The 12,272-nt window shown below is 37.4% G+C and overlaps 1 protein-coding gene across 1 annotated transcript in view; it reads left to right on the top strand.

Annotated features, from left to right (window-relative positions):
- Positions 1-12,272, top strand: part of LRP2 (LDL receptor related protein 2) — a 195,331-nt gene that overhangs the window by 57,466 nt on the left and 125,593 nt on the right. The window contains exons 10-14 of the mRNA XM_090287742.1: positions 394-522; positions 2,638-2,807; positions 3,632-3,855; positions 4,984-5,190; positions 7,576-7,778. Coding sequence (XP_090143868.1) covers positions 394-522; positions 2,638-2,807; positions 3,632-3,855; positions 4,984-5,190; positions 7,576-7,778 — 933 coding nt within the window. The remainder of the gene's footprint in view (positions 1-393; positions 523-2,637; positions 2,808-3,631; positions 3,856-4,983; positions 5,191-7,575; positions 7,779-12,272) is intronic.

Genomic DNA, 12,272 nt, shown 5'->3' with positions numbered 1-12,272 from the left:
TTAGTTTCCTGTATTAGGTGATATCATATGGTATAAAGGGAGGCATTTTACATCAAAATTCAGATATTTTATAAACCAACATTAAGAAATGAAATGCAATACCACAGGGTTATGAATCCAAGCAGCATTGTGCATCTTCTGTCAAGTTATCGTTTGTGTAGATTTTTAAAAATGTGTTTAAATGCTCTCAGGTTTTCCCTACTAGGAAGATGTCTGTTTTGAATGCTTACCTTTTATTGTATGCCTAGAGTTTGTGCTTCCTTTAGAGGGTATTTATTTAGACAGGGGCATCACCATATTCTTGTATATCTTGTCAAAGATTTTTTTTTTTCAGTGAGTAATCAAGAAATGTTGGTAAACCTGATTGCAAATCTTTATTTTTCCATGTGGCAGATTTTGATGATTGCCAGGTGTGGGGAGTTTGTGACCAGATGTGTGAAGATCGAATTGGTCATCACCGGTGCCATTGTGCAGAAGGGTACATCTTGGAGCATGAGCGGCATTGCAAAGCCAATACTTCTTGTGAGTAAAATTAAGGACACTTGTATCTCTAAGCAGTAAATTTATGATTGACATCCTCCTTGCATAGCAGATGACAAAAGAACTACCAGCATTTATGCAGATGGCAGGATTAATTATCACAAATCAGGAATGGTACCTGCTGCTGGAAGAATGAGTCAACATGAATTTCACACTTTGATTAGGGACCTAACACAATAAATAGTGATGATCATTAGTAATAGTTTTTTTTTTATTGGTTGCTTGTTCACTTTGGGCTTGGGCTATTATGTCAACTACCACATTTAATCATGCAATACATTTTATGCCTACATTTCACCTACTTGAGCATTTATCTTTTAATTAGTTTACCTACCACAGTGTAGGTGACAGGTATCTGTAGAAATAATTTTGGTATTGTTTATGCAAAATCTAGGTGTGGTTCAAAATGGACTTACTAAATTTGGATTACAATTTGTGAGAATGCCCTCTTCATGGGTGTTCTATTAGAATCAATCTAAGAGTATTATAGTAGAGAAAAGTTATGGGGAAAATCTGTTAGAAAAGATGGCTCCCCCAAAGCATTTTTGTCAATGTGGATTTCTGGGTAAAAAGACTTCAACTTTACTCCTTTTTCCAGTTTTCTTTCCCTTACTGGATTTTGAAGTGCCTTTGGTGATCTTCTGAAACTTATCTGCTCACATGATTGATGAATAGCCCATTTTCTAGCTGATTTTGTGTAGAGATACCTGCTTTGTTTATGAATTTTTAGGTCAGCTGATTTTTAAGAATTAAAATGATTTTTGAATAAATAATATATTCATATATTTAAAAATTTTAAATTACAAGAAGTAATTAAAGTAAATAATAAAATTTCTTCTCCATCTGTTCCCCTTTGTCCATTTCCATTTACACTCTCCCATGGATGATCACTGTGTATTTCAATTGTAGAGATTGTTAAATGCATAAGTAAGAATTTAGAAATACTGATATTTAACCCTATTTTTACATATATAATAGAAAGTTACACACAAAATTCTGCATCTTGCCAACGTGCATAATACATTTTTAAGAGCTTTTGTACCAAGGCGGATAGCTCTTCCTCATTCTAGTAGTGACATAATTAGGATGTACATAATTTATTTAACTAGTTCCTTGCTGATGGACTTTTATATCATTTTTAAGTATATTTTATTGATTATGTTGTTACAGTAGTTTCAATGTTTTCCCCCTTTGCTCCCCTCTGCCCAGTACCCCACTTCTCTTCAGCAATACCACCCGCCTTAGTTCATGTCCATGGGTCATGCATATACGTTCTTTGGCTTCACCCTTTCCTATATCATTCTTAACTTCCCCCTGGCTAGTTTGTATTATATCATTTCTTTTCTTTAAGCAGAAAGCATTTTTTAAAGCTGAAAGCATTTTAAAATAAAATTTATTGAGGTGACATTGGTTAATAAAATTGTAGGTTTCAAGTGTACATTTCTTTGATGCATGATCTGCATATTGTATTGTGTGCCAATCTCCCAACCCCAAGTCATCTTACCTTACCATATATTTGACTCCCTTTACCTTTACTACCCCGCCCATCTTCTCTCTAGTAACCACCATACTGTTGTCTGTGTCTATGAGTTTTTGTTTTGTTTTGTTTTCCATTGTTACTGCAAAAAGGTCTGTGATGAATAACTGTTCATTTTGCATGCTATTGAGTATACAGGTATAGCAGATATGGATCCACCATTGCCATGTTTTTCACAGAGTGATTTCCCAGTAATCTTTAAAATGAATTCTGAGTTTTACCCAATCTAAAGTTGCAACTGAGATAAAGTAACTGATTTCATCAAGGATTCAGTGTCATTGAAAGTGCATTGGATTAGCAGCAGTCAGGACACTTGAATTCTTGGCAGACTCTGTTCCTAATTTACAGTGACTTTGGACACTTCATTAAGCATCTTTGTGCCTCAGTTTGCTCATCTGTAAAAGAGATATAATGATACCTGTATGTCTGCCTCAGAACTTAATTTTAAAATAAAATGTAGAAGAACATATTGAAAAGGCAGAAAAACATATCAGTTGTAAGTTACTTCATCATCTTTCTTCATTTGGAGGAGTAATAATGCCTTCCATTTTCACATTTAGCTGGTGAGGCCTCTGTTATCTTCTCTGATGGTCGAGATTTGCTAATTGGTGATATTCATGGAAGATCCTTTGAGGTCCTGGTAGAGTCTCAAAATCGTGGAGTGGCGGTGGGTGTGGATTTTCACTATCACCTACAAAGAGTCTTTTGGACTGACACCGTGCTAGATAAGGTAAATAGAAATTTCAGGAGGGTAGCTTGGGAGCTGATAGAACCCCAAGCACAAAGTGTTGATAGCTTTTCACTTTGGGGGGAGTAAAGGGGAAAGTTTCTTTGTTTTCTAACAAAAAAGGCCCTTGAGATATTTTATGTTAATCAGCACCTTTTCCATGCTATACTATTACATGGGACCTATTAAACAAAGCAGTCTATTATATGGATTAGCCTTGAGCAACTTTTAATTTTATTCGAAATGGAGTCCAAAAGCCTAATTAAAAGAAATAGTAGACATTCTTTCAAAACTGGATAGATATTTGGTAGTAATTTTTGGAACTTGATCATTTAAAATGTAAAAAGTACTCTGCTTTCCCTTATGATAAAAATCAGATTTTACCTGCATCTTCTAAATGGAATCATAATTGAGGATTGGGTAACAAATATTGACATTATTTTGTCTAACAGCCAATTTTGCATTATATTGTCTTATTTGGAAAGTCTGATGGTTTTAACTTCAACTTTGAGTAATGACAAGTTTTTAAAACAAATTTTAGAGATTCCAAAAGAATTATTGAATTTTATTTTGGCCTCTTACATTTTTTTGTACTGTTAATAAAATTCTAATTCAGTCAAGTTTCATAAAATTTTTAAGAAGTATAATAATTTGGATTTTTATTTTTTTAAGTATATTTTATTGATTATTCTATTACAGTTATCCCCATATTTTCCCTTTTGCCCCCCTCCCTGGTACCTCCCTGCCCTCCAGCAATCTCTGTCTTCCTCCCCCCTTAGTTCATGTTCATGAGTCATTCATACAAGTTCTTTGGGTTTTTCTTTCAGGTTTTCTCAGTTGGCATTAATGGTTTAGATATCCAAGAAGTTCTCAGTGTTGCTATTGATGATCCAGAGAATCTGGCTGTAGACTGGGTTAATAATAAACTTTATGTGGTGGAGACTAAGGTCAACCGCATAGATATGGCCAATTTGGATGGAAGCCACCGGGTTGTCCTTATAACTGAAAACTTGGGGCATCCTAGAGGAATTGCTCTGGATCCAACTGTTGGGTAAGTGATGTGAGAACATACTAATTCCAGTATTTCTGGAGTTTTATCTCTTTCCCTACACATAAAACATCTATTGGATTAATCAAAGGTTAATTCTGATTTCTTTTAGGCTCTGTGCTCTAGAACTCATGTTTCTGTTCATAGAAGCTTTAAATGAGTTGGCTAAATATAACCTCTATTGAGGACATGTAATCCAAACACACTTACTGACATACAAGAAAAATATGTGATGTTTTGGGGTATGATTTTATTCTTAGTGTTTGCCATATTCTCCTGGCTTAGAGGTTGGACTCCATGCTCTGACTCAGTCTAATAATATTGTTAACAACTAAACATTACTTTTGTTTCACTATTATTAAGATCACTCTAGCATGAATTAGCTGTAAATTGAGGAAGATCGAAACTATCCCTTTTAGTGTTTTATTTTTTGTTACAGACTAGGGTTGAGATGTCAGTGTTAATACTGCATTCTATGTTGTTCATTGTAAATCAGTCCAGCAAGATTGAGAATGCTTACTTTTCTCCTGGTGTACATTCAAATTTTCCTGATCTCCACATTTGAAAATGGTTATTGGAAACTTATCTTTCTCTTAGGTTTTCCCAGTTGAGTCTTAGGACCTTTGAATGAACTTTAGGCTATTAAAGTGTTGGTGAAAGGTGATTCATTTCTATTTCATGATATCAGCTGTCCTTCCCTGAACATATATTCTCTAGACTATGCCTTAGAATGGGGGACTAAGGAGGGAAATGCCTCAACAGAGCAATTTTAAAACGTTAAAAGAAATGTGAAAGAGCCAAGGTGCGGGGGTATGAGGTGGATATAGATTTTTAAGCTGCCTTATTAGCACATTTTACTTGTTCATTCATTCATTCATTCATTCATTCATTCATTTGTTTATTTATTTATTAGTGCATTTTAATAGTTGCTATTTGGTGTGGTTGCCGCTCCTGATTGGCCTTCTTAGTCTTTGATTTTTAATACTTTTTAATTGCTCTGTTATTTTATATCCCCATAGCTCTCTAATCAAGTAGAGGAAATTTCCATTGATCCAGACAAAATTAAAACAAATATTTCCAGGTAAACTTGTAACATAACTACCTCTTTCATCTTTTGTTTTTCTTTTATAGCTATTTATTTTTCTCAGATTTGGAGAGCCTTTCTGGGGGACCTACCGTGGAAAGGGCTTTCATGGATGGTACTAAACGTAAAGATTTGGTAAAAACCAAGCTCGGATGGCCTGGTGGGATAACTCTGGATATCATATCAAAGCGTGTTTACTGGGTTGACTCCCGGTTTGATTACATTGAGACTGTAACTTATGATGGAACTCAAAGGTAAGAATTTTTTTTTTTTAAATCATTTTATGAGTTTGGGGAACGTACATAAAATTTATGGAGAGGGATATCAAAGGACCAGAATTAAAAAAATTTTTTTTAGTTGACATTATTAGCTTGAATGACCTTTGCATTGACATTTGCATGGTGACCTGCTCTGAGTTTTGTTAACTTTTCATGTGTTTCATAGTAACAGTCATTAAATATTATCTGGAAGATTTGTTCTTTGATTTCTCTTCCCAACCCCTCTTTCAGATAAAGACATGATTTTCACTAATTCCTGAGTCCATCTATACCTAGGCACATTATACTCTGGGTCCCTTATGGTTTGTTTCTAAAAATAACTTTGTCTTTTAGCTTTCTAACTTTCCCTCAATAAATAAATGTTTTATTATTTATTTAACATTTTCTTGTGGAAATTAATTGGATTTTACTCTGCCTTTATATATATTTCAGATTTCAAAGAGAAATTCTGACTGATATTTTTACCTGATATACTTCAAAGATAGATAAACAGAATATTTGAACATGGAATATGGCATATTTTTTCTTCATCTTCTTAGTGTGATTAGAGCTAACTATAACTTAGTTAAATAACTATTTTAGGTCCTTTCGTTTTGATATTTTCAAAAATGCTCTTAAAATTTTGACCAAGAAAAATTACTCTCTGCATTCAGCAAATAAACTGGCCAGTTATATTTTCCAAATGACTTGATTTTATTGTCTATCAATGAAAGGAATATCATAGTTTTGTTTTTTTCCTTTATCTATTTTGTAAGGATAGTATTAGAGTTTGCCACTGGATTTTATATTCTTAGAAGAGTTTTTTTCTTTTCATTTAATTTATTTATTTTTAGAGAGAGGGGAAGGGAGGGAGAAAGAGAGGGAGAAAAACATCAATGTGTGGTTGACTCTCATGCGCCCCCAACCGGGGACCTGGCCTGCAACGTAGGCATGTGCCCTGACTGGGAATCAAATCAGCAACCCTTTGGTTCACAGGCCGGTGCTCAATCCACTGAGCCACACCAGCCAGGGCAGAACAGTCTTTAGTTGGTTAAATAAAATGCTAAAGGTATCATTTCTTATCACTTAAACTGTTTCCTATAGTGAGAATATGAATTAACTTAATGAAAAAAATTAGTTAATCTGATAAGTCATATAAAAATGATTGAAAAATATCCTAATTTTTCTTTTTCATAGGGTTTATATATATTATATAGTCCAAATGTGGTAATGCTGAGGTTAAACTAAAACATAAAAGATAAAAAATAATAGTTTCAGAAAGATTTGAGAGGTTTGCTGGCTGTGAAGAAACATCAAAGAGATAGTAAATCTCATGAATATAGCTGAAATCATAAAGTCATTGCCTCTTGCTTTGCCAGCAGGTGGCATTCAGAGTTCTGGAATTTGCTAACTGAAATAGAAAACTATTCTTCAATTGAATGCGCCATGCCATTATTACCTGTTTCAGAGTGTGCGCTAAGTTGTCACCTTGGGTTTCTTAGTTTTCTTTTTTCTCGTATTGTGTTCCCAGCATTGGTATCTTTGTCTTTTATTAGAGTTCTGTTGTGCTTTTCAATTTTCAGGGGCTGCTGAGACTTCTTAGAAGGCTTCCTATTATGCCAAAAGAAAAAAGGGAATGAGTTTTTCCTCATGAGGCATTTTCCACTTCACTTTTAAAATATGGCCTAACTGAGTTATCATGTATGTGGATGTAGTTATGACAGGCACTGATTTCTTACCCTTGCTTGGCACCTTTCACTTCTGTTTTCTTCCCATTTAAGTAGCTCTGGGCTCGCTGTGTCTCTACTACCAGCAGATCAGCTGACAGTTTCATCAAGCAGAGTCATAGAAGTGGCACAGCACTGCATTTTGCTCTCACTAGAGTGACATGAGGGCCAGGTCGGTGTGTTTGCTGCGTGTGAACTCTATACTGCTCACTGTGCTGTGCCCTAACTGCTGAGAAGAGTCAGTGGTCCGGTGGGACGTTCATGTTGAAGGCATCCTGCCCCAGACTTCCAATTCCTTGTTACACTCTTACACCTATGGATTTCAAAATGACATGTCACATCTTAGCCCTTTCATATGTAAGGCATTGTTAAAACAATGATGAGCAGGTCAGAAAATGGTAATTTCTTAAAAAAAAATATAACAAGCTAGGTTTGGGGCTGGAAATTAAGTTTCAAGGGTCTTTATCAAAAGACATAAAAACCGTTCTATCAAATGTACATGGAAATATACCTGTGTTTTAAAATGTATTTCATCTATAAATTCCATATTTGTAACAAGAAATTCTTTAGCTTTTTGTGCTTGCACTAACTCCACCTTTAAGCAAAACAAAGCAAAACAAACAAAAAACTATATGCCATATATCTTTTGTAACAGGAAGACAGTGCTTCATGGAGGCTCACTCATTCCTCATCCCTTTGGGATAAGCTTGTTTGAAGACAGTGTGTTCTTTTCCGATTGGACCAAGATGGCTGTCCTGAAGGCAAACAAGTTCACAGAGACTAACCCACAAGTGTACTACCACTCTTCCCTGAGGCCCTTTGGAGTGACTGTGTACCATTCCCTCAGGCAGCCCAATGGTAAGTCCACAACAATAGAAATCATGTTTGGTACTAGCCTGGGCAGAAAGGTTTTCTCAAAGCTATGAAAGTGAATGATGAGGCCTCTCACAAGACTTGGGTGACATTCTCCAATACATGAAGGGTTATCTAGAAAGTTAAATCTTCTGAAATTGGCTTTGCAAATCTAGAACATTCTGGAGAAATTGACATATTTCAGAGTTAAATCCAAAGGGAATTTAGAGATTAATTTAACATTTATTGTCATCTGCAATGTGCCAGATCCTGTCTAGATACTGGGGATATACCAGGAAAGAAACTGAACCAAAATATCTTCATTCTACTGGGAGATATCTTGTAATTCAATCCTCTAGTATCACAATTGAGGACACTGAGGCCCTGAGGAAAATAATGACATGCCTAAGTGCTCATTTTTTAACCCTGGCTGGTTTGGCTCAGTGGATTGAGCGTCGGCCTGCGAGCTAAGTGTCGCTGGTTCGATCTTCCAGTCAGGGCACATCAGAGAAGGAAAACTCTGATTCCAAAAAACCTCCGCTGCCTTGCGGCATACCTCTTCAGGGGAAAGGCTAAGGGAGTAAACCCCGACAGAAAATCCGGAGCCGGAGTCCCTAAGGCGGTTTGACGTTGCAGTCAACACCGGCAACTCCTGCGGCGCACCTGAAGCCAAGCTGTATTGACTCCGTCTTTCCCTTGGATCCTTCAGCTGCGAAGAGAGGGGGGGTCTGCTGCATGGGCAACAGCAGACCCTCCATATCACCCTGCCCAGGCTCTGTAGCTTCAGCTCTTAAGAAGCTACACCATCGTCTCTCGAGATGGATGGCTGCCGATGATGATAAGTGCTCATTTTAGGTACTTTCAGGGCCATTTTATTCTTCTCTCTGTTGTACATGTAGGACACTTGTTCTTTGGTTTGGATTAGCGCTATCATAAGCAAATTGGGGTTGGTAACTCTGGCTGGTTACTTATTTAAAAAAAAAAAGAAATACTTTTATTTATACAATGCTTAGTCTTAGTTTATAGTAAGTTTTATTTGTCTTTTATGGTTTTATTTTATTTTATTTTCTGAGTCTTTTTTTTTAAAGTGTATTTTATTGATTATGTTGTTACAGTAGTCCCAATTTTTTTCCCCTTTGCTCCCCTCCACCCAGTACCCCCCTCCCCTCCAGCAATATCAGCCCCCTTAGTTCATGTCCATGGGTCGTGCATATAAGTTTTTGGCTTCACCCTTTCCCGTGTTATTCTTAACTTCCCCCTGTCTATTTTGTACCAATCAATTATGCTTCCTAGTCCCTGCACCATTTCCCCATTTCTCCCTCACCCCCCTCCCAGCTGATAACCCTCCAAATGATCCCCATACCTATGATTCTTTTCCTATTCTGGTTTGCTTAGTTGAGTTTTGTTTTTAATTTTTAGATTCAGTTGTTGATAGTTGTTAGTTTGTTGCCATTATTATGTTCATAATTTTGATCTGCTTTTTCTTAAGTAAGTCTCTTTGACATTTCATGTAATAGCTTGGTGAGGATGAACTCCTTTAGCTTTACCTTGTCTGGGAAGCATTTTATCTGCCCTTCCATTCTAAATGATAGCTTTGCTGGATAGAGTAATCTTGGTTGCAAGTCCTTGCTTTTCATCACCTTGAATACTTCTTGCCAATCCCTTCTTGCCTGCAAAGTTTCTTTTGAGAAATAAGCTGAGTCTTATAGGCACCCCTTTGTTGGTAACTCTCTGCTTTTCTTTTGCTGCTTTTAAGATTCTCTCTTTATCTTTAACCTTTGGCATTTTAATTATGATGTGTCTTGATGGGGTCCTTTCTGGGTCTAGCTTGTTTGGGACTCTGTGCTTCCTGGACTTGTATGTCTATTTCCTTTGCCATATTTGGGGAGTTTTCCTTCATTATTTTCTCACATAAGCTTTCAATTTCTTGCTCTTCCTCTTCTTCTTCTGGCACTCCTATGGTTTGGATGTTGACATGTTTAAAGTGTTCCCAGAGGTTCCTAAGCTTCTCCTCATTTTTTTCAATTCTTGTTTCCTCATTCTGTACTGGTTGACTATTTCTTTCTTATGTTCCAAACCATTGATTTGAACCACAGTTTCCTTCCCTTCACCACTGGTTTTGTGTGGATTTTCCTTTGTTTCATTTAGCATAGCCTTTAGTTCTTCCCTTATGCATTTGCTGTACTTAAGCATATCTGTCAAGGCTGTGAGCATCTTTATCACCAGTGTTTGGAACTCTTCATCTGTTAGGTTGGCTATCTCCTTGTTTGTTAGGTTGGCTATCTCCTTGTCGCTTAGTTCTCCCACTGGAACCTTGATCCGTTCCCCCTTTTGGGCCATACTTCTCTGTCTCTTCATCTTGACAGGTTCCTGTGTTTGTTTGCCTGTGTGTCTTAGGTACAGCTGTCGCTCCTGTTATGTTGTAAGGGGTGGAGCCTTAGATATGTGTCAGTAGAGGGCGGCCCATTTTACCACATTGTGGCACTGTGTTTGGGGGAGGGGTCCAAGAGGGAACAATGACACCTGCTCAGCACTCGCTCCTTTTCCAGGTACTTCTCCCACTTCCATATGGGACTGGCACCTCTCTAGCTGTTGCCTGGCCATTGTTCTCAGAGTGGGTGGGTCTGTGGATGTTTTAGGACCATGGGGACCCTTTAAACAAGTGGATTCTGCTGAGAGGCCAGCAGTTTCTTCCTCCGCCCCAACCCCCACTGGTTTTCACAGTTAAAAGTAATGAGGCTTTGTTTTCCCTGGCACTGGTACTGTGAGCTGCGTGGTCTAGTCTGGTGTTGGGAGCGCTCCACAGGATTTCCTCCCAACTTTTTAAAATATGTGACTGCACTTTATGCCAGCCTGCCTCTGCTGCTGCTGCCGCCGCCACCATACCGCATTCTCTCCACCCTGGTTCCGCCCCTCCTACCTGTCTGGATGAGTATTTCTTCTTAATATCTTTGTTTGCTGGACTTCCATGTAGTTTGATTTTCTGGAACTTCTGGTTGTTTCTAGTTTTGAGGTAGTTGTATTCTTTCTTAGTTGTGGAGGGAGATGCAGCATGTCTGTCTAGGCCTCCATCTTGGCCAGAAGTGTATTTTAAATTGACATGACTATCTGGACTATATATGGCTCTTTTCTGTATTTGCTTTGTGTGGTGAAGAAAAGAAATATGAAAAAGTAGACTATGATGGTAGAAAGCTTAATATTAGTGAACAGTCATTCAGAGAATGACAGATTTCACTTTAAAACTCTTGTATTAAGTGATGGGTCTCAGATCTCCCCTAATCTGCCACTCTTGCCACTTTGAGTTGGATAATCACATTTTGATCTCATCTGGCTGATGGAGGAAAACTATATTTAGGCTAACTTTAAAATAAACTATCCACTAGAACGGAAACATTCAGATGAATATCCTTCAGTGTAGTCACCTGGGAAAACACTTACTTTATATGAAAATATATAGTGTATTTGAAAAGGTTGTGGAAATCTCTATTTGGATTAGTCAGTTTATGAGCCCTTGATTAAAAAATTACCAAGTTTTATCATCCAAATTATTTCTGTTATTTACTTCAGAATGAAGTCTGGCTATTGTTTCTCCAAATCAATCCACCTGAGATGTTATTTTAAAGAATAAGTCAAAGGCCAAGAGCACAGTTTCAAAAGCACATGTAACATTTTTTAGTTGTGGCAACATTGTGTACAGTGAACTTTCAGAGGTCACTGTGTTTTGAAATGGGTTTTTGGAGGTATAAATAGGTTTGTGTTGCTGTCCTGTAGGGTTTTGGGGTCAGATCTGAATTTAGAATAGCTGGTTGGCCACTGAATAATTTTGGGCAAGTTGTTTTATCTTTAGAGATTTGGCTTCCTCTCTGTAGGATTGAGGTATTACTAAACATCTCTTAGAGTCATTGTAAGTTGATTGTAAGTTGGTTTACTAACCGTAAACATCCAGTGAGTAATATTTATATCTTATGAATGGTAAATTAGCACTTAATGGTTTTTGTGGGGGGGCAGTTATTATTTTTCTTTCTTTCTTTTTTAAAGATTTGTTTTATGTATCTTTAGAGAGAGGAGAAGGGAGGGAGAAAGAGAGGGAGAGAAACATCAGTGTGTGGTTGCCTCTTGCCTGTCCCCATCTGCGGACCTGGCCTGCAACTCAGGCAGGTGCCCTGACTGGGAATCGAACCAGAGACCTTTCGGTTCTCAGGCTGACACTCAACCCACTGAGCCACATCAACCAGGGTGGGTCAGTTATTTTCTAATCACTGAGGCTAGCAGACACAATTATTGAGAAAAAGAACACCCCAAATTATCCATTTGCAGGAATCTTGCCTTTTCATTTTTGCCACCACCAGTGTGAGAGTAATTGGGAGAGAGGTGATGAACTTGAGAGGGCCAGAGCATTTTTAGAGGTGGGTGTATATAATAGCAACCTGTAGTGATGTCTCCGAACTTTAAATGCATTACTCTATTTCACCTACAGGGCTCAAAAGTGGCTCCATGTGT

The sequence above is a fragment of the Furipterus horrens genome, unplaced genomic scaffold (genome assembly GCF_987537825.1).
Source record: "Furipterus horrens unplaced genomic scaffold, mFurHor1.1.pri manual_scaffold_1, whole genome shotgun sequence".
Taxonomy (NCBI): domain Eukaryota; kingdom Metazoa; phylum Chordata; class Mammalia; order Chiroptera; family Furipteridae; genus Furipterus; species Furipterus horrens.
The sequence above is the reverse complement of the archived record's forward strand: the minus strand, read 5'-3'. Positions and strand labels throughout refer to the sequence as shown.